The 23,704-nt window shown below is 45.5% G+C and overlaps 1 protein-coding gene across 2 annotated transcripts in view; it reads right to left on the reverse strand.

The window, feature by feature from the left end:
- The window catches only part of emc2 (ER membrane protein complex subunit 2), a 105,974-nt gene that overhangs the window by 61,783 nt on the left and 20,487 nt on the right, over positions 1–23,704 (reverse strand). For both annotated transcript variants that reach the window (XM_078216921.1, XM_078216922.1), the window contains exon 3: positions 6,126–6,190. In XM_078216921.1, the coding sequence (XP_078073047.1) occupies positions 6,126–6,190 (65 nt within the window). The remainder of the gene's footprint in view (positions 1–6,125; positions 6,191–23,704) is intronic.

Below are 23,704 nucleotides of genomic sequence, written 5' to 3' on the forward strand. Positions count from 1 at the left end.
AGTTTAAGAGCCATGGGGTTATGCTGCAACTGTACAGGACCTTGGTGAGACCACATTTGGAATATTGTGTGCAGTTCTGGTCACCTCACTATAAGAAGGATGTGGAAGCGCTGGAAAGAGTGCAGAGGAGATTTACCAGGATGCTGCCTGGTTTGGAGGGTAGGTCTTATGAGGAAAGGTTGAGGGAGCTGGGGCTGTTCTCTCTGGAGCGGAGGAGACTGAGGGGAGGCTTAATAGAGGTTTATAAAATGATGAAGGGGATAGATAGAGTGAACGTTCAAAGACTATTTCCTCGGGTGGATGGAGCTATTACAAGGGGGCATAACTATAGGGTTCGTGGTGGGAGATATAGGAAGGATATCAGAGGTAGGTTCTTTACGCAGAGAGTGGTTGGGGTGTGGAATAGACTGCCTGCAGTGATAGTGGAGTCAGACACTTTAGGAACATTTAAGTGGTTATTGGATAGGCACATGGAGCGCACCAGGATGATAGGGAGTGGGATAGCTTGATCTTGGTTTCAGATAAAGCTCGGCACAACATCGTGGACTGAAGGGCCTGTTCTGCGCTCTACTGTTCTATGTTCTAAATACGTGGGGAGAGGGCCTGGGTGGGATTGTTGTTGGTGTCGGCTCGATGGGCTGAATGGCCTCCTTCTGCACTGTAGGGATTCTATGAAGTCTGGCTGAAAGAGCATCTAGCTGAAAATACGCCAGCAATTTCACTAGCCCCACTTCCCCTTGCTATTAACTAAGATTTTTCTGCACCTGTAAACTTTCTTGAGCGATTCAAACGTGCTGATAAGCAGCACATCAACACTACACTGACACAGAAATATTAGGCAGGCTGTCTGGCTTTTGTGCAATGAATGAGCAAGTATAGTTCTGAACATCAGTGCGGTTCAATATGAACCAGCCCCATTATACCTGACCTTCTGCCCATGTCGGAGTGGTTAAACTTGCTGCTGAAATGGACCCACTGATACGGTTCCAGCCAAGCCACTCATTTGCTTTGAGGAAAAAGGTAAGTGAGCTGAAACATGAACTCGGTTTCTCACTGCACACAGAGTGCCTGCTCAGTATTCCCAGCATTTTCTGTTTTTATCTCAAATTTTCAGCATCTGCAGTATATTGCCTTTACCCGAGTCTGTTCCATTTGTTTGGGCATTTCAGCCAAGCGCAGGGATGAAATGAGCAGAGTAGTCCCAGTCTGAATTGGGGAAACTAACACTAATCGCTTGTAATGAACACAAGGAATAGGCTGAGGAAATGTCAAATGTCTGACTTTATTTTGCAATTGTTACCTAAGGGCGGCACGGTAGCACAGTGGTTAGCACTGCTGCCTCACAGCTCTAGGGACCTGGCTTCGATTCCCGACTTGGGTCACTGTCTGTGCGGAGTCTGCACGTTCGCCCCGTGTCTGCGTGGGTTTCCTCCGGGTGCTCCAGTTTCCTCCCACAGTCCAAAGATGTGCAGGTCAGGTAGATTAGCCATAGTAAATGCACGGGGTTATGGGGATAGGACAGAGGGGTGGGCCTGGGTAAGCTGCTCTTCGGAGGGTCAGTGCAGACTCGATGGGCTGAATGGCCTCCTTCTGCACTGTAGGGATTTAATGGTTCGATAAGAGGGCCCCTTAAGTCTGTTCTGCCATTTCATTAGGCAATGGGTGATTTGGATTATCACCGTAGCTCCATAGCCCTCAAGGCCCCTGTCTAACAAAAACATAGTAAGAAGTTTAACACCAGGTTAAAGTCCAACAGGTTTATTTGGTAGCAAAAGCCACACAAGCTTTCGAGGCTCTGAGCCCCTTCTTCAGGTGAGTGGACAAAAACATACCCATACCTAACAGTAAAAACAGAAAGCGCTGGAAAATCTCAGTAGGTCTGGCAGCATCTGTGGAGAGAGACCCTACCAAACAAAACCTCGATAGATCTTTGGAACATCTTTCACAAGCTCCCGCTTGGTCCAGCACTGATTCCTCAGAGTGAGACTGGGACTTAGAGGGTTAAATATGGGGAAAGGTTGATTAAATTTGACTTGCATTCCCTGGAGCATATAAAATTCAGAGGTTATGTGACGAAGGTGCTAAATATGTTGGAAGGATTAGGTATGATAAATACAGAGAAATTAGTTCCCCTCATGGGGAAGTCAAGAACCCATCGAACCCCGACAGTGCAGAAGGAGATCATTTGGCCCATCGAGCCTGCACCGACCACAATCCCACCCAGGCCCCATTCCCATAACCCCACACATCTACCCTGCTAATCCCCTGGCACTCGGGTCAATTTAGCATGCCCAATCCACCGAACGCACAGAAGGGAGAATGTGCAAACTCCACACAGTGACTGAGGCCGGAATTGAACCCGGGTCCCTGGCGCTGAGAGGCAGCAGTGCTAACCACTGCCACCGTGCCAAACAGGGGTCAAAATCTTAAAATTCCAAAGTGTTCTTTAGGAGTGATATCAGAAAGCACATCTTTACACTAAGGGAATTGGATGGCTGGAACTCTCTAGTCTGAAAGGCTATTGGTGCTGGGAAGACGTCTGGACCTTAAAGTCTCAGATTGATGGGTTGTTGTTGGGCAAGGATATGAAGTGATTTCGAGAAAAGGCAGGTAATTGGAAACAAGGTACCAATCAGCCAGGAAGGCCAGCACAGACACAAGGGGCCGAATGGCCTCCTTTTGTTCCTGTGATAATTTGGAACAACGTACCAGGTAAACTGGAATCATAAAAGTTATGAGGACACAGAGTCTGCAGAGAGACTTGGATAGGCTAAGTGAGTGGGCAAGGATCTGGCGGATGGAGTATAACGTTGGTAAGTGTGAGGTTATCCACTTTGGAAGAAATAATAGTAAAATGGACTATTATTTAAACGGTGAAAAATTACAACATGCTACTGTGCAGAGGGACCTGGGGGTCCTCGTGCATGAATCACAAAAACTCAGTTTTCAGGTGCAGCAGGTGGTCAAGAAGGCAAATGGAATGTTGGCCTTTATCGCGAGAGGGATGGAGTATAAAAGCAGGGAGGTCTTGCTGCAACTGTACAGGGTACTGGTGAGGCTGCACCTAGAGTACTGTGTACAATTTTGGCCCCCTTATTTAAGAAAGGATATATTAGCTTTGGAGGGGGTACAGAGAAGGTTCACCAGGTTGATTCCGGAGATGAGGGGGTTAGCTTATGAGGAGAGATTGAGTAGACTGGACCTGTACTCATTGGAGTTTAGAAGGTTGAGGGGAGATCTTATAGAGACATATAAGATAATGAAGGGGCTAGACAGGGTAGAAGCAGCGAGGTTATTTCCACTTACAATGGAAACAATAACTAGGGGGCATAGCCTCAAAATACGGGGGAGTCAATTTAGAACAGAGTTGAGGAGGAACTTCTTCTCCCAGAGGGTAGTGAATCTTTGGAATTCTCTGCCCAATGAAGCAGTAGAGGCTACCTCGTTAAATGTGTTTAAGTCACAGATAGATAGATTTTTAACCATTAAGGGAATTAAGGGTTATGGGGAGCGGGCGGGTAAGTGAAACTGAACCCACTATCAGATCAGCCATGATCTTATTGAATGGCGGAGCAGGCCTGAGGGGCTAGATGGCCAACTCCTGCTCCTATTTCTTATGTTCTTATGTTCTTATTTATGAGAAATGTTCAAAATGCAGCCAGGCCCTAAACGGATTAAATGGAACGAGGTTTAAAGGATCAATTTACATGTTTTCAGCCTAACCCTGTCCTAGGTAGTTCTACTTTTATACAAATATCCAGTACAAAAATAGCTTGCATTTATATAATAAATCTTTCCAAATTGCCTGAAGTGTCCCTTAATTCAGTAATTGAGCCAAACTGAAATGAGTGCGCCGATTTAGATCAGAGCTCTGTTCTGAAGTGGGATGTGCAAGCTTCCTCACTGTGGGAACAGTCAGCGGACCCGGAAAAGGGGAATTTGCTCGACCATGCAGCCTGACAGTCACTGTTCAATGTCCCAGCCAAAGCCCAGGTGCTTCTTGTTAAACTTGAGGCAGTGTAACAAGGTAGCATTCTGAGCCATTTCAAAGTATATAATGGATAGAACATTATGCTCCGTCGGCATGTTGTAAATCTGAACCACTCGGTGAACCATTATTCACTCCCAGTTTAAAAATTGCTCCCAGCCCAGAGAAGGGAGAAGGTATTTGGATACTACTCCATAGCAAAGCTTTTGTTTTTTTTTCCCTTGGCCTGGAGCACCTGGACACAGAACTTCTGCTATTTGTATTATTTCAAAACCACCCCTCAGACTTCCATCTGAAACTGGCACTCGGACTGGGTTTGACACTCTGGTCAGCTAGTAGTGTTAGTATGGAAGAATATAAAAGCAGTATATTATTTAAATGGAGAGAGATTACAGAACTTTTGAGGTACAGAGGGAATTGGGTGACCTGGTACATGAATCACAAAGATTCTGCAGACACAGCGAGTGATTAGGCAGGCAAATGGAATGTTGGTATTTATTACAAAGGGGAATGGAATATAAAAGTAAGGAAGTTTTACTACAGCTGTGTAGGGCATTGGTGAGATCACACCTGGAATACTGTATATAGTTTTGGTCACTTTATTTGAAAAAAAAGACAGAACTGTGTTAAAGGCGGTACAGAGATTTACTCCACTCATTCCTGGGATGAGTGGCTTATCCTATGAAGAAAGGTTGAGCAGGTTTGGGTCGACACCCAATGGAGTTCAGAAGTATGAAAGGTGACCGCAGTGAAATGTACAAGGTCCTGAGGATGCATACTGGGAGGATATTTCCACTTGTGGGGAGATTAGAACCAGGGAACACGGGTTAAGAATAAAAGGAAGATGGAGACCAGGGGAATTATTTTCTGTCAGAGGATTGTTAGTCTATGGAATTCTTTTTCCCAGAGAGCAGTGGAGGCTGGTTACTGAATTTATTCACGGCAGAATTATTGATAGGCAACAGAGTCATGGTTATAGGGGGCAGAAGGGAAATTGGAATTGAGGGGCGGCTCAGTGGCACAGTGGTTAGTACTGCTGCCTCACACCACCAGGGACCTGGGTTCGATTCCCGGCTTGGGTCATTGTCTATATGGAGTCTGCACGTTCTCCCCGTGGCTGTGTGGCTTTGCTCCGGGTGCTCCAGTTTCCTTCCACAGTCCAAAAGACATGCTGGTTAGGTGCATTAGCCATGCTAAATTCTCCTTCAGTGTACCCAAACAGGCGTCAGAGTGTGGCGACTAGGGGATTTTCACAGTAACTTCATTGCAGTGTTAACGTAAGCCTACTTGTGACTAATAAATAAACTTTACTTAACTTTTACAACTAGAGCAGCCATGATCTTATTGAATGGCAGAGCAGGCTCAAAGGGCTGAAAGACCTACCCCTGCCCCAAAGTCATAAGTTTCTATGTCTTGATGATGGAAAATATGGGCTTGGAATCAACAGCTGAACACAGAAGGCATGCCAAGTAAGCTCAGCAGTTGGCTTACTACTAGTACGCGTGATCAGTCAATCCATCAATGTGTCAAGAGGTTGGCTCATAACTAAAACCTACCACCCTGCTGAGTTGCCAGATTACTGGGAAAGGTACTGACCTACACAGCAGGAAGATGGGCAGGAGGAACTAAATAAGGGTTAGGTATACTCTCAGGTTCACCTCATTCGTTGGAATGGTAGTTGGCATTGACAGCCTGAATGGGGAAGGTAGAGGGTGAAGCTGTAAAGGGCCTTTTTCATATGGTCTTTATATGCAGATGCCTACAAATTTCAATCATTTGGGTTTCTCTTGGATTACAAACCACTTAAGCTTCTCAGCTTGAGGTCCTGTATTTCAGCACAACACCTTTCTTGAAAAGCAAAATACTCTGGATGCTGGAAACCTGAAATAAAAACAGGAAATGTGTGGCCTGTCAAGTCCTACTTTGTACTGAGTTATATCTCAAAGGAAATAAATCATAACCTGTCACGGCATGAATTAGTGGGAAGACATGATGCACTGTAGGAATCAAAGCAACTGCCGCTTTCTTAAACAAAATGCATTTCAATTAATTTACTGATCGTGTAAATGTTAAATTCAAAGCTTAAAACAGCATGATGAAAACGGTAAAAATGTCTCAGAATGGTATTGGTACTTACCACTGCCAAGTCATCGCGGCTGCAGTCGAGGGCAGCAACCATGACCTGTTCATAAATTATCCAAACTGGACGCAGCAGGGATTTAAACGAGGAGAATAAAGAATTAAAATGCACGCTTTTAATAAGCTGCTTTTTTGCATCTTAATAATAAAATCACAAGCAGCAAAGTCACTTATTGTCTATACAATTAGAGTTAGAGAGACAAAAAGAAAGGAGAGTGAGAGAGTAAGATGTAGAAAAGACAGAGCAAAAGAGACAGCAAAAAAGAATGAGCGAAGGGAAAATAAGAGAGAACAAGAGAAAAGCATTAAGTGAGAGAGAGGAGAAAGAGAAATAGTGAGAAAGAAAAGGAGGAATGAGAGAAAGAGAGGCAGGCTTAAAAATTCATTTAAAGAAAAACAATGTCTGGAGTTTACAATGTGCCTCAATGCGCCAGGTAACTTTTATCAACACAGAAACATTCTACAGATCGAGTATCCTTTATCCCGAAATCCAGAAACCAAACACATGGAAAACCGCAGTCTTGAACCTGATTGACCTTTAGTGCGGGAGATCTCAGTTTGTCTGCACTGTTTATCTTGTGAGTTTTGTGATGAGCATGTCAAAAACAAACTCTCTCAGGTACTCTGTATTTATTACTCAGTTGTACAACTTACTTTTCCAGCCATTTTATTTACTTTAGACTGTAGCTAACCTAGGCTTCAGCTATTGTAATGGAAGTTTATGTGCACTATCCAAGATGATCTGAAATCCCAAACGTGATCGACATTTCAGATAAAGGATACGCGATCTGTAATCTCTTTTTCCATGTCAGGACAGCTAAAATTATTAAATTTGCTTTGAAGCATTCCCCTGCTGTAATCTCGAGCAAGTGCCTTGACACTGCAATACTTCTAAAATATGAAAAGATAATTTCACCGAGGCCACAGATCAAACAAAATTGCTGCTGTGCAGACAACAATTACTGAAACGAGGAGAAAAACAAGGGTGCCCCACGATAAGATTTTATCCTGACAGTGGGTCTTTTGTTCAACATTCACTTTGGAATAATTGCCACGAGAAGTGACAGCAATACCCAATTCTTGCTGGATAGAGCGATGTGTAAAAATCACTCAATTTACTATGGTTAGTGTGTGTGTGAGCGAGTGAGTGTGTGTGTGTGTACCACCAGAGGCAGCATGTGCTGCTTCACATTGTGGTGCTTCTGTCGACAGCAGCACTGCATTGTGAAAAGGGAAACAGCCATTCTCCACAGCTTCTTTATGGAGGGTCCAATACTCTAATTGCATGCTTAGAAAATGGTAAGCAATGATATTCTCACATAGTACTGGATCCAAGGGGTTAGGGTGTGGTGTTATGAAAAAAATATCCTATACACAGACACAGGATGGTTGCAACCAATTGACAATCCTCCTTTCCTGCTCTTCACACACGAGAATACAATGTGCCCACTTTCAGACCCCGTGACAGACACAAAAAAAATTATTCCAAAATACATAAAGACAATAATTAAAAATAGTAATGAATTCAACTGATACGGTATCAGGACCCTAACACTTCTCGTTTTGCCTGTCAATTCATCTGCCTACTCCTCAATTCAACCAACATTTAAAAAGATATCATTTACAGTTTTAGCATCAAAGCAGTTTGGATATTCGTGTCTGCTATTCCACAGGAACCCGGATCTTATTTCACAATCTTTACACATTCTGAGGAGATCTGCACACTCTAACTATTCATGTAGAGAATACTCTCAAGGAAGCATGTCAAAGAGTTAGTTTAAGAAACCAGACAATCAAAGAACAAAGAACAGTACAGCACAGGAAACAGGCCCTTCGGCCCTCCAAGCCTGTTCCGCTCCTTGGTCCAACTAGACCAATCGGTTGTATCCCTCCATTCCCAGGCTGCTCATGTGACTATCCAGGTAAGTCTTAAACGATGTCAGCGTGCCTGCCTCCACCACCCTACTTGGCAGCGCATTCCAGGCCCCCACCACCCTCTGTGTAAAAAACGTCCCTCTGATATCTGAGTTATACTTCGCCCCTCTCACCTTGAGCCCGTGACCCCTCGTGATCGTCACCTCCGACCTGGGAAAAAGCTTCCCACTGTTCACCCTATCTATAGTTTTTTTTTTTAACTGGTCGGTGCAACATCGTGGGCCGAAGGGCCTGTTCTGCGCTGTAATGTTCTATGTTCTATGTTCTATACCCTTCATAATCTTGTACACCTCTATTAGATCTCCCCTCATTCTCCGTCTTTCCAAGGAGAACAACCCCAGTCTACCCAATCTCTCCTCATAGCTAAGACCCTCCATACCAGGCAACATCCTGGTAAACCTTCTCTGCACTCTCTCTAACGCCTCCACGTCCTTCTGGTAGTGCGGCGACCAGAACTGGACGCAGTACTCCAAATGTGGCCTACCAGCGTTCTATACAGCTGCATCATCAGACTCCAGCTTTTATACTCTATACCCCATCCTATAAAGGCAAGCATACCATATGCCTTCTTCACCACCTTCTCCACCTGTGTTGCCACCTTCAAGGATTTGTGGACTTGCACACCTAGGTCCCTCTGTGTTTCTATACTCCTGATGACTCTGCCATTTATTGTATAACTCCTCCCTACATTATTTCTTCCAAAATGCATCACTTCGCATTTATCCGAATTAAACTCCATCTGTCACCTCTCCGCCCAATTTTCCAGCCTATTTATATCCTGCTGTATTGCCCGACAATGCTCTTCGCTATCCGCAAGTCCAGCCAATCCTACAATCCTATTGTATTTTTGCTTCTTTCATGGGATGTACACACCACCATTTATTAAACAGATCATACAGAAGTTAAATTTGAACATTTAAAAAAATAATTATTCAAATTTGTTCACACACAAACGATGATGCTGAAACAGCTGCTCTTAGTGACGAAGTAGGTATCAGTTCGAGGGAGCCGGGGGAAAACACTGTCCTGTCATCTCATCTCCGGGGGCCTCATGATTTGTAATTCTTATTTACAATCCTGATCAGATGATTGATTCCAGTAATCCGGTCCCTGGTAAGGACAGTTGTTCCTTATGTCAAAGACATGAGCGTTTAAAATCAAGACAATTAAAAGAAATTAGACCGCAAACGGGGAGGGGGAGCAAAGGGGGAGGTGGCCCCAGAGGAGGGGGAGGGGGGGAGACGGCGGCCCCGCAGAGGAGGGGGAGGGGGGGGGGACGGCGGCCCCGCAGAGGAGGAGGGGGAGGGGGGGGGACGGCGGCCCCGCAGAGGAGGAGGGGGAGGGGGGGGGACGGCGGCTCCGCAGAGGAGGAGGGGGAGGGGGGGGGGACGGCGGACCCGCAGAGGAAGAGGGGGGGGGGACGGCGGCCCCGCAGAGGAAGAGGAGGGGGGGGACGGCGGCCCCGCAGAGGAAGAGGAGGGGGGGGACGGCGGCCCCGCAGAGGAAGAGATGGGGGGGGGGGGGGGGGGATGGCGGCCCCGCAGAGGAAGAGGAGGGGGGGGACGGCGGCCCCGCAGAGGAAGAGATGGGGGGGGGGACGGCGGCCCCGCAGAGGAAGAGATGGGGGGGGGGACGGCGGCCCCGCAGAGGAAGAGGAGGGGGGGGGACAGCGGCCCTGCAGAGGAAGAGGAGGGGGGGGGACAGCGGCCCTGCAGAGGAAGGGGAGGAGGGGGACGGCGGCCCCGCAGAGGAGGGGGGGGGAGGGGGAGACGGCGGCCCTGCAGAGGAAGGGGAGGAGGGGGACGGCGGCCCTGCAGAGGAGGGGGGGGGGAAGGGGGAGACGGCGGCCCCGCAGAGGAGGGGGGGGGGGAGGGGGAGACGGCGGCCCCGCAGAGGAGGAGGGGGACGGTGCAGAGGAGGCGCTGGGGGGAGGTTAAGGATCATTTCAGTTGTTGTTGCTGAATCCACGCAGGCGTCACAACACGAGTTTGTGGCTGATTGAAAATATTCAGCTGAGACAGATTAACGTACGACGGGATGTCAACCTATTCAGTGCGTGAGAGGCAAAGGAAAGTTTCTGCTACTGTTCAAGGCAGACAATAATTTTTGAAGGCTACTGAAAAGACAAGGTCACAGCTCAGAGAGCCAGGGAGCAGAGAGTGGAAAGTCTCAGCTGGCAACTTCATCCTTCAGTATGATCTGCTTATCATCAGCTCCCCGAAAAGGAGCAGCCACTTGGTTAACATGACTGGAGTGTACTCGCAACAGAATTATAGACGGCTACCACTGAGTGATAATGCTTTACTTTACCCTGGGAATTCAGAAGACTTCATAAACCACAAAAGATAATCTCAAGTGGCTGTGGAAATTATCTGAACACAGATCAAATTCCTGCCTTACTGTCATCCCTGGTGCTTCACTCAATTTATAATATTTCTTGGAAGCAATAAAACTCATGCTAAACAATGGAACTGAAAGGATAGTGATTGTAGACTGAGGCACAGATGAGGACACCATGGTAGAATACTAAAAGTTAAATCAGAAAACAAAAAACTTCACAGTGCATATTGAACGGTGAGGACAAGTAGTTGTAGCAGCAACTAACCAATGTTTTAACAAGGAAAAGAAAAACCGTGCATTTCTATAGCACCTTTCAGGAACTCAGGGCATCCCGAAGTGTTTTGATCTGATTGGATTTATTGTCACATGTATTAACATACAGTGAAAAGTATTGTTTCTTGCGCACTATACAGATAAAGCATACCATTCATAGAGAAGGAAAGGAGAGTGCAGAATGTAGTGTTACAGTCATAGTTAGGGTGTCATTGTTAGAGAGTTTAAAATAGTTAGAATAAAGTTTCAGAAGCATAAAACGAGAGTAAAAGATAGAATTAGAAGGTATGCTGGGCACAGCTCACAAGAAGTCACCTTGCTCCAGCGCCATCTTGAGCAAAAAAATAATTAACCAATTAAGTATTTTTGACGTGTGGTTATTTTTATAAAGGAGGGAACGCAGCAGCCAATTTGGCCAAAGCCAGTTCCCAGCTTGCTCGGTGATGATCTGTTTTTGGTGACCCAAGGACAGGCCTTCAACTTGACCTGTGAACTCTGCATTTTGTGCTTTGAGGGTTTTTTGGTGGTGGTTTTTGAGGGATTGTTGATGATGCCATCACTGATCACTTCCTTCCATTACTGCCCACCCATGTCCCCATTCCATGTCCAGACTTACCTCCTACTGTATCTGCTGTGGAAACATCGACTCCCTGATTCATTGACAACTGCATTTTCAAAATCCAAACTGCTTAGCTACTGACCCTCCATTTGCCATATTTCTGTAACTACTGGTTTGCTCAACCATACCATTGCATCCTTCTTTGACATCCTTGTCCCCAATAAAACTTGTTCACCTGACAACTCCCAGGTACAGCCCTCATTTCCATTCACTTGATTCTTAGGGATGCAGATCTGAAAGGATATGACATCAACTGGTTTAACCGCCCACCCCAACATCTGGCTGTACCACAGTGCACTATTATATCCTGCCCTCATCAGTGAAAACTGCTCATTATTTCAGGATCATCCTGGGATACAAAGATAACTACTGGCTTTTCTCTTTACTGCAAACCACCTCCTGAAACCCTCTACCCTGCCTCCTCTATCCTCACCTCCAACAATAAATGTAAGGAGCTCAGGAACATTTTGCCACTAAGATTGAGACCCTGATCAGATGCCACAGGCCCCCCCACTCCTTATATTAGCCCACCAGACCAAACAACCCTCAAGTTCTCCTATGCCCTAGCCCTGAACTTGCAGCTTTCTTTAATTTCTTGAGCATATCTTGTCCATGAGACTTATCTCCTCCTCCCTCAACCCCATTCTCACCAAGCTGCTGACCAACAAATTCCCCTCCTGGTCTCCACGGTAATCAATATGGTTAACTGTTTGTTCCCTTCAGATGTTGTCCCTCTCTCCTTTTAATCTGCTGTCATCACACCTCTCCTCAAAACAACATTCTTGAACCCACCATCCCTGCAAATTACTGCCCATCTCCAACCTCTCTTTCCTCACCAAAATCCTTGAACATGTTCCCACCTCCCAAACTCATTCCCACCTGTCCCAGAATTCCAGGTTTCAATCTCTCCAATCACGTTTCTGCCCCGGTCACAGTACCCAATCAGCTCTTTTCAAAGTCACAAACAACATCCAGTGTGTGAGTGTGACAAAGAGAAACTTTCCCTCCTCGTCCCTCTCCAGCTGTCCGCAGCCTCTGACACGATAACCACACCATCCTCCTCCAACACCTCTCTCAACTCCTTCACCGCTGGTAAATTATCAAGCAGCTGGTCTGACACCCGCTACTGGACGAGCAGAAATCTCCTCCAATTAAATATTGGGAAAATTGGTGCCATTGTTTTCAGTCTCTTTCCAAACTCCATTTCTTACCAACTAATTCCAACCCTCTCCATGGCAACAGTCTGAGACTAAACCAGTCTGTCCGCAACCCTGCTGTCACATTTGACACCGAGATGAGCTTCTGACACATATTTGTACCATCATTAAGATCGCCCTTTTCCACCTCCGTAATGTTGCCTGATTTCGCTCATCTGCAGCTGAAACCCTTTCTTACTTTAACCATTTGAATGCATCCCTGGCTGGCCTCACACACTCTACCTTCCAAAGCTTGAGACCCAAACTCTGATACCTGTGTCCGAACTCACCCATAGTCTTCTTCACCCATCACCCCTTCAGCCTGCTGACCTACACTGGCTCTCAGTCGAGCAACATCTTGATTTTAAAATTCTCATCCTTGTTTTCAAATCCCTCCATGGCCTCATCCCATCCTATGCAATCTCCTCCAACCTCACAATCCTTTACGATATCGGTGCTTCTCTAATTCTGGCCTCCTGAGCATGCTGTATTTTAAATCGCTCCTCCCTCAGTTATCATGCCTTTGAATTCCCAGGCCCCAAGCCCTGGAATTCCCTTCCTGACCTTCTCCACCTCTCTGTCTCACTTTCCTTCTTGATTAAAATCTAAACCTTTTACCAAGTTTTTGGTCCTCTGATTCACATGCTCCAGTGTCATGATGCTTTATAATGCTCCTGTGCAGTGCTTTGGGACATTTTATTACATTAAAGGTGCCATACAGGGTGTTACTGTTACATCATGGGTTGCGTTGTTGGGAATATCTGTCCTCAAGCAATCGGGATGCTGCATTTCAGGCAGCAGTGCTTGATGGGGATCTGGATGTCACGGTATGAGGTCTGATGGGCACTAATTTAAAAAGGGCACTCAAGCCAAGGGGCTTGAGAAGTAGTTCTGATACATAAAATAACAGGGTAATCTTGAGACTTAAAAGTCTCCTCACTGAAATCTAGAGTGGGCAGAATTTCAGAGGTATTACACAATATTCAAGATGCATTAAAAAACACGGTAATAAATCTGTTACTGATTCATGAAAAGAAAGTTGTTACAAAGAAAGCTTCTGGACAAAAAGTGCCACGATTTGATGAGAAAGATCCCATCACTGGAGTGAATGGACAAGTGCTAATGGATTTTGGAACTTGGCTAACAGTACACATGCTCAGACTCCACTGTTTAAATTCAGCTCTTGTGTTGCAGCTCTGGGCAAAAAGAACAAGCTCAGCAGCAGGCTTGAGGGAGCCTCTGAGGCCTGCAATAACTTTGATGCAGGCATTAAAACACACAAAAAGCAATCTGTGGGTAAATTCAATCTTTGCTCTGTTACAACCTCCTTTTGGACTGCAGAAAGTACAGGGATGGAAGGACAAATTGGGCAAAAGACAACGAGGAGTGAAAGGTACAAAATGCGCAATCACAGTGAAACATGGGCTCCCCATGGTAAAATAGCAATTAGTGTGTCGAAAATAACTATCACAGCAGCAACTGCAGGAATGCAATATGGACTAATGAGCCGGGGACGTGAGTTCAAATCCCACCACGGAATCCAGGAAATTTAAATGTAATGAATTAAATGAATCAGGAATGGAGGCCATGTAACTGTCGGATTGCCATTAAAAACTCAGCTGGTTCACTAGTGTTCTTTAGGAAAGGAAACCTGCACCTTTACCCAGACTGGCAGACGCACAGCAATATGACTGACTCTTGTGAGGACTTTGTGTTATGCTCAAAGTGGACGCTGCTGCATTGCCCACATTACAACATGACTACATTTGGGAAGTACTTCATTGGCTGTAAAACACTTTGGGATGTCCTAAAGTAGTGTAGGGTGCTACAGAAATGCAAGCTTCTCATTTCCGTGTGGATCAAGATTAACTTCCAAGATTCGTCCTGGTTCTATAATCCACGCTGAGCTACTCCCACTTCACTGGAGAGAAGGGTTACAAAACGTCTAAAGCAAAGCTGGCATCCAGCTCCCGGGGTGAACATTGGCCTTCAACAAGACCAATTTAAAATATAAAGGCTCTGCTAGAAACTTTGATTGAAAGCATATTTTGGTGAATGTGGATTTAAATGTGAAGTCTCAGCCAGCCCAGAGCCATAGGCAATCAGGCAGACTACGTTTAAGATTCAAACCAGTTTCTGAGAACAAGCCCAAGCCTAATAACCTAATTGCACTTCATGATTCAGAACTGGCCGGCACAGTGGTTAGCGCTGCTGCCTCTCAGCGCCGCTGCCTCTCAGCGCCAGGGACCCGGGTTCAATTCCAGCCTTGGGTCACTGTCTGTGAGGAGTTTGCGCTCTGCCAATGTCTGCGTGGGTTTCCTCCAGGTGCGTCAAAGATGTGCAGGTTAGATGGATTGGCCATGCTAAATTGCCCCTTGTCAGGGAGATTAGCTGGTAAATACATAGGGTTACAGGGATGGGGCCTGGGCAGGATTGTTGTTGGTGCAGGCTTGGTGGGCTGAATAGCCTCCTTCTGTGCTGTAGGGATTCTATGAAAAATCGCATCAGCTTTGACTGCAAAAATGGCATTAAAGATAAACTGCTGCTGCTGCTGCCGTCTCTAAGGTCACCAATGGTGAGATAAGTACAAGAGATCAGAATTGGAGAGGTGTCGAGAGTGCTGAGGGTAGTCGGGTTGGAGGATGCTACAGAGACGAGTGCCAGTAGATCTTTAGAACTTGGGTAGCATCACACATGCTCAGACTCCACAATCTAAATTCAGCTGTGTGTGCAGCTATGGGCAATAATGGTATGGCCATGAAGGGATTCAAACACAAGGTGAATTCTAAAATCGAGGTGTTGCTGGACTGGAAACCAATGCCGGTCGGAGGGTATAGGTGAGAGATAGAGTTAGGGAGCAAGCACATTCAACGATTCTCATGTGAATGGTGCAAACTCTGGGGAGCCACAGAGACAGGTTTCTGAGAGAGATGATGATTCTCGGTGAGAATGGAGATCATTGCGTAATATCCCCCACCAATCATACCTACCCTGTAAATGACTGGATTATTTTACACACATTAGTATTAATCAATGCACAACTATCATCCTCTCTGCATTTTGCCTGGAGAAATCACACTGCTTTTAACAGGAGACATTGCTGTTTTTTAGATCACAAGTTCTATTTGCTGTTGTTTGCACAGTTTCTTTTTCTAGACTCCATTTGTTGAGTAAATTGACTTTGCAGTTTACAGGCAGCGCAGTGGCAGTGGTTAGCACTGCTGCCTCACAGGCCAGGGTCCCAGGTTCAATTCCGGCCTCAGGTCACTGTCTGTGTGGAGTTTTCACATTCTCCCCATGTCTGTGTGGGTTTCCTCCGGATGCTCCGGTTCCCTCCCACAGTCCAAAGATGTGCGAGTTAGGTGGATTGGCCACGCTAAATTGACCCTTAGTGTCAGGGGGATTAGCAGGGTAAATGAATGGGGTTTTGGGGATAGGGCCTGGGTGGGATTGTGGTCAGTGCAGACTCGATGGGCCGAATGGCCTCCTTCTGCACTGTAGGGATTCTATGATACTGAAAGTCGTTAGACCTGTCCCATCTCCAACTCATTAGCTAATACAGGGCAATCTGTCCGCTGATACACTTGTTGGTAACAGATACTCTTGTATTACCAATTTGATTTAAGCCTGGATACTAAAGTGGAGCAAATAAAAACACAAAGAATCAGAAAGGTTCTGCAGGTCTGGCCAGCATCTGTGGAGAGAGAAACAGAGTTAACGTTTCAAGTGAAGTTGAATTCGACGCGAAACATTAACTTTCTCTCTCCGTGAATACTGCCAGATCTGTTGAGTATCCCCACTACCTTGGTTTTATTTCAGATTTCTAGCATCCACAGTATTTTACTTCTATTAAAGCTACATTTTTGTTTCTGGGACAACTGCTTTAGTCTTGGACTGAAAAAAGACTTTATAAGTTGTTATTAATGCCTGCAGAGCTGCTGTACAATGCCAAGGGAAAAGGCTGGATTGAATGTTCAGTTTATTAGTACATTCCCTGACAGGGAAGATAGCTAATTAACATCTCTCTCTATCAACGCATTAACTTTCATGACAGTTCTCGAACCAATGATGAAGCTTTTCAAGAAAGAAAATACCCACATTATCACAAGGAAGTGTGGATTAACTCATTATGTTGAACCACCTTATGGGATTTTATTTCAGTGAAAGTGCCATCAAGAATCACAATAAAACCACAGGAAAGAGCGTCACAGCTTTGCCAAAAAAACTCAGCACTGTTTTACCAGAACCATTATTACAGTAACTATTAACATAATTTGATTTAAACTGAGGTCACACACACAACATTTAAGTATTTCCTGCACATTATAAATTTGTGCATGACAAGTCATTTATCACATTGATTAACTCGTGGACACATGAAACTTATCAACAAATTATATACAAGGCCACATAGTCAGATCATTTAAACATTACCGGCACAGCATGCCACTTTCAAAACCTACCAACCCGTCATACTAATTTACAAATCAAGATTTCTGTCTAACAATCAAACTGAATAGGTCTGAGGTTCTTTTTAACACTCAAATCCACATTGAACACTAAGTCTTGGCTCAGTGAGTGCTATTCTCACCATTGAGTTAGAATGTAGTACATTCAACTTCCAACCCAGAAACATGAGCACATAACCTAGGCTGTCACTCTCGTACTGAAAGAGTGCTGCACTGTCAGAGGTGGGGTGGGATTTTATGGCCTCGCTCGTCCCAAAACCGGAAAATCCCACCCGAGGTCAATGGACCTTTCCGTGCTCTGCCTCTCGCCCGCTCTGATTCCCGTGGCGGGTGGGGCGGTAAAATTCCAGCCGCAGTCTTTTGGATGAGACATTAAACCACAGACCGGTGGGTCCTCCCAGGTGGATGCACAAGATCCCACAGCACTATTTGCAGAAGAGCAGGTGAGTGCTCCCGAGTGTTCTAGCCAGTATCTATCACTCAACCAAAATCACTAAAGCATTCCTGTCTGTGGGAACATACTGTTCAAAATTGGCCACCATGTTTTCTACATTGCAGCAGTAACTACATTTCAAAGATATCCCTCTGGCTGTAAAGCAGATTTGGGGTGTTCTGAGATTGTGAAAGATGTGACGTAAATTCAAGTTCCTCCCTTCCTTAAAACAAATTCGGAATTACGTGAATGTTCTGTTCATCTTCTGACTGATTTGAACCATTCCAGCACATCTGTCTTGATGCTGTCTATGGTAAGTCAGAAATTATTGCTGAGAGAGTGACTGCCAGATTAAACAACTGAGGAGCAACATATCTCTATTGAAAAAGCTTGTGAATAAATAATGCTTCAACTATTCCTTACCTACTGCCAGTTAGAGGAGTTTTGAGAAACTACCTGAAAATTTATCGTGTTTACATTGCAAACCATTTCTGCTGTCTTATATTTTTAAATATAAACTCTAGCAATTTTTATGTCACACAAGTAATTTCTCAATTATCATAAGCACACATTAAATTTCTCATCCATATTTTCAAATCTCTCCATTTTGCTCTTCTAGCCTGTAACCCTCCCAATTCCAACCACGTGCTCATCCTGGATTTTAATCTTAGCAACTCTGCTGACCACGCCTTCAGCTGCCTGGGGTCCTAAATTTCCAAATTCCCTCCTTAAATCTCTCTCCTTCTTTATGTCACTCCTTAAAACCTGTCTCTTTGACCAAGTTTTTGATCACCAGTCCTAATATCTCCTTCTGTGGCTCAGTGTCAAATTTTAGAATCATAGAATCCCTATAGTGCGGAAGGAGGCCAGTTGGCCCATTGAGTCTGCACTGACTCTCTGAAAGAGTATCTTTCCCAGGCCCACCACCCTCCCCTATCCCCGTAAGCCGCGCATTCATCATGGCTAATCCACCTAACCTACGTATCTTTGGACTGTGGTAGGAAACCGGAGCACCCACTGGAGCAGGAATTTGTTTAATTAATGCCATATGAAGTACCTTGGGAAGTTTTACTGCATCAAAGGTGCTATATAAATTAAAGGTGCTATGTAAATGTTGTACAGTATGTATGTATATACCAGTAGAATGCTGTTAAGGCACTGCCGTTTCACACTAACAATCCCATTATAAATGCAGGGATTGCATTAATGCCGATGTAAACATTGATGTGGAGATGCCGGTGTTGGACTGGGGTGGGCACAGTAAGAAGTCTCACAACACCAGGTTAAAGTCCAACAGGTTTATTTGGAATCACGAGCTTTCGGAGCGCTGCTCCTTCATCAGGAGACTTCTTATTCTGTAAACATGTTTCTGCATTCCCCAGACTCTCATTCTAAACTACACAATAACCCAATCTTCCAAACAGCACTCCTTACGTCTGCTTCTCCAGCTGCTGGACTGTCTTCTCTCGAACCCTGCTTCACCTTGAGACAATATTTCATCTTGATCCCCTATGTGCAAAGCTCCATTCTCAGCAGGAATGAAGGAAGGAAGCTGCATCTGAGATTATGAGATTCCAGGACTTCAGAATTTCAATATTCTTTTCTTATTTCTGCAAAGATTCATTTCAAAATTGGGAATGACAGCTCATCACTGACAAAATGCTGGTAATTTCCAGCCAATCTCCATTTAATGCAATTTTGCAGGTTAAACTGACAGAAGACATCTTCCCTCACCCAAAGTATGGCACCTGGCAACTGTCTGAAGCAAAGCATGGTCAAGCTGATGAGCAGGTCACACAGTAACACTCAAACTGAAACCACACAAAGGCGCAAACATGATAAATGTGAATCAAAACTGATTTCTGACAGTCTTATAATAAGTTTGGAGGCAGCACAGTGGCACAGTGGTTAGCACTGCTGCCTCACAGTGCCAGGGACCCGGGTTCAATTCCCAGCTTGGGACACTGTCTGTGCGGAGTCTGCACGTTCTCCCCGTGTCTCCGTGGGTTTCCTCCGTGTGCTCGTTTCCTCCCACAGTCCAAAGATGTGTGGGTTAGGTAGATTGGCCATGATAAATTGCCCCTTAGTGTCAGGGGGTTTAGGTGTGTAACTATGTGGGCTTAGGGAGATGGGACCTGGGTGGAATTGTTGTTGATGCAGGCTCGATGGGCCAAATGGCCTCCTTTTGCACGGTAGATTGTATGATCCTATGAAATACAACACATCCTGATCAGAGATCTCCGCTACATTGGTGATGCCACACACAGAAACTCAGCAACAAAGACCCATGGACTGTCTCTCCCATACCTGTAACTTGCTCTCCCTTACTATAAGGATCAAGAAAACCATGGTTACGGAACAGGGTGTTACATCTCCATTCCTGATCACAATAAATAACACCCTGCTAGTAGTAGTTAGCAAATTCTTTTACCTGGGTCCATGGTAACAGATAATCTGTCTATTGAAACAGAATTTAATACACACCCAGGAAAAGCGGCTGCCGACTTGGGGCTGATTTATGAAACGTGCATGGAAAAACATCAGGATGTCTCTTAGGACCAAGATGCTGGTGACTGAGGTCTGTGTTCTCAGCACCTAGATGTATGGTTGTGAAACATGGATGACTTACACCTGGTAAAGAAGCTCAGCAATTTCCACTACTGTTGTTTGCAATTTATTCTCAGCATTGCAAGGGCAAAGTCACCAATACGACAGTCCTCGAGGGCAAAGCTCCCAAATATGTTGGCAGTCATCAAGCAGAGGCGACTTTGCTTACTCAGGCACGATCCCGGGGTAGAAGGCGGATGCACACTCTATTCAAAGAGGTAGCAGGAGCCAGAGGACCAATGGGTCAGCTGAAGCTTCATTTCAAGGATGCTTGCAAGCATGACATGAAGGTTCACATTGATTTTCATACATGGGAGACACTAGCCAACGACAGAGGGAAATGACAGCATCATCTGTGAGCCAGCATGCGCCACCATGACAACCATAGTTACAGTGGCTTGGCAACAAGCAACACCACCAAAAACAACAACTGGCAATGCCACTTGATAACCACTTCATATACGGCACTGGTGGGAGCACCCGCCTTTCAGGGATTGGTCTCTTCAGCCAGCAGCAACATTGCATCATTTGAGTCTGCCCCATCCTCAGGGATCTGCTGTGTTTCCATCACCCTATGGAGCTGGAAGGATACCAAAAACAACAATGGAAACTTGTGTTCACACACACAAGGTGTGGAAATAGAAAGTGGAACTATGCAGAGGTGTGGAAAATTTGTGAAGGGCAGAAACACAGGACCAGGGTGGAGACAGTTGTGAAATCACAGCATCTGTGGAGAGAGAATACAGCCAATGTTGAGTCTGGATGACCCTTCATCAGAGCTTTAACAAAAAGTCATCCAGACTCAAAACATTAACTCTGTTCTCCCTCCACAGATGCTATCAGACTAGCTGAGATTTTGTAGAATTTTCTGCTTTGGTTTCAGATTCCAGCATCTGCAGTATTTTGCTTTTATATGAAGCCAACAGATGCTATTTTTGTGTAATTATTTCCTAGCTGGAATCAGTAACGGTTGTCTAGTAGCAAACACACAAACTAATCTTAGAAGCTTTAAAATTTGGAATTACTGTAATAATGAGCGCAGCTGGAATTCCTTGCAAAGTACTTGCCTATAGAACATAACTTTATTTCCTGCAAATGAGTGCATCTGTCCTTACAAAGATTCATTTCTCTTTCTCTGGCTAACACACACTGCTTCCCAGCACCAAGAATTATGCTGCGATCCTTGGGAAAGGACAACAGCCTCGTTAATTTAATTGTGGTGCTATAAAATATCGTCATCCCGTAGACCCAAGAAGAAAATTGGCTTCCAGATGTTTAGCTTGCTCATGTAGACATGAAAATCATTAGAAAACAATCATTTCAGCCATAAACGACCTGAAATTAAGCTCCAGATGATGAGGTAATGTAATTACGCGAAGGAATTTCCTCTTCCGAGGATTTCCTGTGGGTCTTAGTTGAAGGTTAAAAAGAAATGAAAGTTCCACGTGCACCCTTTTCTGAGTTCATAGTTCAGACTTCAGCTAACCTACGTTTTTTTATTTGCCTGTATTTTATCCACATAATAAGAAAAGCAAAGCAAGACATTGTGTGCCTTCAATTACTCTATTTATAGTCACCATTTGGAGCAGAAACCTGTCTGCCCTCTCATGAAAGGATCTCATGGCAATCATTTTTTCCCATCATCCTGACCAATATTTATCATTTAACAAACACTGCTAAAACAAAGCACTTAGGCCGGAATTCTCCAGCCGTTCACAGCAGCAGGATTCTCTGGTCCTGCCAGCGGCGCACCCCTGCCATGTGTTTCCCATTGTATCACAGTTTGGTATGGCTCCTGCTCTGCCCAAGACCGCAAGGAACTACAAAAGGTTGCGAATGCAGCCCAGTCCATCACGCAAACCAGCCTCCCATCCATTGACTCTGTCTACACTTCCCGCTGCCTCAGGAAAGCAGCCAGCATAATTAAGGACCCCACGCACACCGGACATTCTCTCTTCCACCTTCTTCCGTCGGGAAAAAGATACAAAAGTTTGACGTCACGTACCAACCGACTCAAGAACAGCTTCTTCCCTGCTGCTGTCAGACTTTTGAATGGACCTACCTTGCAATAAGTTGATCTTTCTCGACACACTATGACTGTAACACTACATTCTGCACTCTCTCCTTTCCTTCTCGATGAACAGTATGCTTTGTCTGTATAGCGCGCAAGAAACAATACTTTTCACTGTACGTTAATACATGTGACAATAAATCAAACCAAACCAGTGGTGTGGTGTGGCTTCAGTGGGAATTCCCATTGACAGCAGTGGGAACTGAAGATCCTGCCGCCAGTGAACAATGCATCAACCCCTGCTGCCAGTGAACAATGCATCAACCCCTGCTGCCAGTGAACAATGCATCAACTCCTGCCGCCAGTGAACAATGCATCAACTCCAGCCGCCAGTGAACAATGCATCAACTCCTGCTGCCAGTGAACAATGCATCAACTCCAGCCGCCAGTGAACAATGCATCAACTCCTGCTGCCAGTGAACAATGCATCAACCCCTGCTGCCAGTGAACAATGCATCAACCCCTGCTGCCAGTGAACAATGCATGAACTCCTGCTGTGGAGATGCCGGCGTTGGACTGGGGTAAACACAGTAAGAAGTTTAACAACACCAGGTTAAAGTCCAACAGGTTTATTTGGTAGCAAAAGCCACACAAGCTTTCGAGGCTACTCCTGCCGCCAGTGAACAATGCATCAACTCCTGCCGCCAGTGAACAATGCATCAACTCCAGCCGCCAGTGAACAATGCATCAACTCCTGCCGCCAGTGAACAATGCATCAACTCCTGCCGCCAGTGAACAATGCATCAACTCCTGCTGCCAGTGAACAATGCATCAACTCCTGCTGCCAGTGAACAATGCATCAACTCCTGCCGCCAGTGAACAATGCATCAACTCCAGCCGCCAGTGAACAATGCATCAACTCCTGCTGTCAGTGAACAATGCGTCAACTCCTGCCGCCAGTGAACAATGCATCAACTCCAGCCGCCAGTGAACAATGCATCAACTCCTGCCGCCAGTGAACAATGCATCAACTCCAGCCGCCAGTGAACAATGCATCAACTCCAGCCGCCAGTGAACAATGCATCAACTCCTGCCGCCAGTGAACAATGCGTCAACTCCTGCCGCCAGTGAACAATGCATCAACTCCAGCCGCCAGTGAACAATGCGTCAACTCCAGCCACCAGTGAACAATGCATCAACTCCTGCCGCCAGTGAACAATGCATCAACTCCTGCCGCCAGTGAACAATGCATCAACTCCTGCCGCCAGTGAACAATGCATCAACTCCAGCCACCAGTGAACAATGCATCAACTCCAGCCGCCAGTGAACAATGCATCAACTCCTGCCGCCAGTGAACAATGCATCAACTCCAGCCGCCAGTGAACAATGCATCAACTCCAGCCGCCAGTGAACGATGCATCAACTCCAGCCGCCAGTGAACAATGCGTCAACTCCTGCCGCCAGTGAACAATACATCAACTCCAGCCGCCAGTGAACAATGCATCAACTCCAGCCGCCAGTGAACAATGCATCAACTCCTGCTACTGAGAAAAACACTGAGGGGAGGCCAGAGAATCTGGCCCGAGATCGGACCGTTATCACATTGCTGTTGGTAGGAGTTGCAATGTGCAAATTAGTTACCGTTTCCTACAACAGTGACAACACTCCCAAAGCACTTTGGGACAACCCGTGGT

The sequence above is a fragment of the Mustelus asterias genome, chromosome 7 (assembly GCF_964213995.1).
Source record: "Mustelus asterias chromosome 7, sMusAst1.hap1.1, whole genome shotgun sequence".
Taxonomy (NCBI): Eukaryota; Metazoa; Chordata; class Chondrichthyes; order Carcharhiniformes; family Triakidae; genus Mustelus; species Mustelus asterias.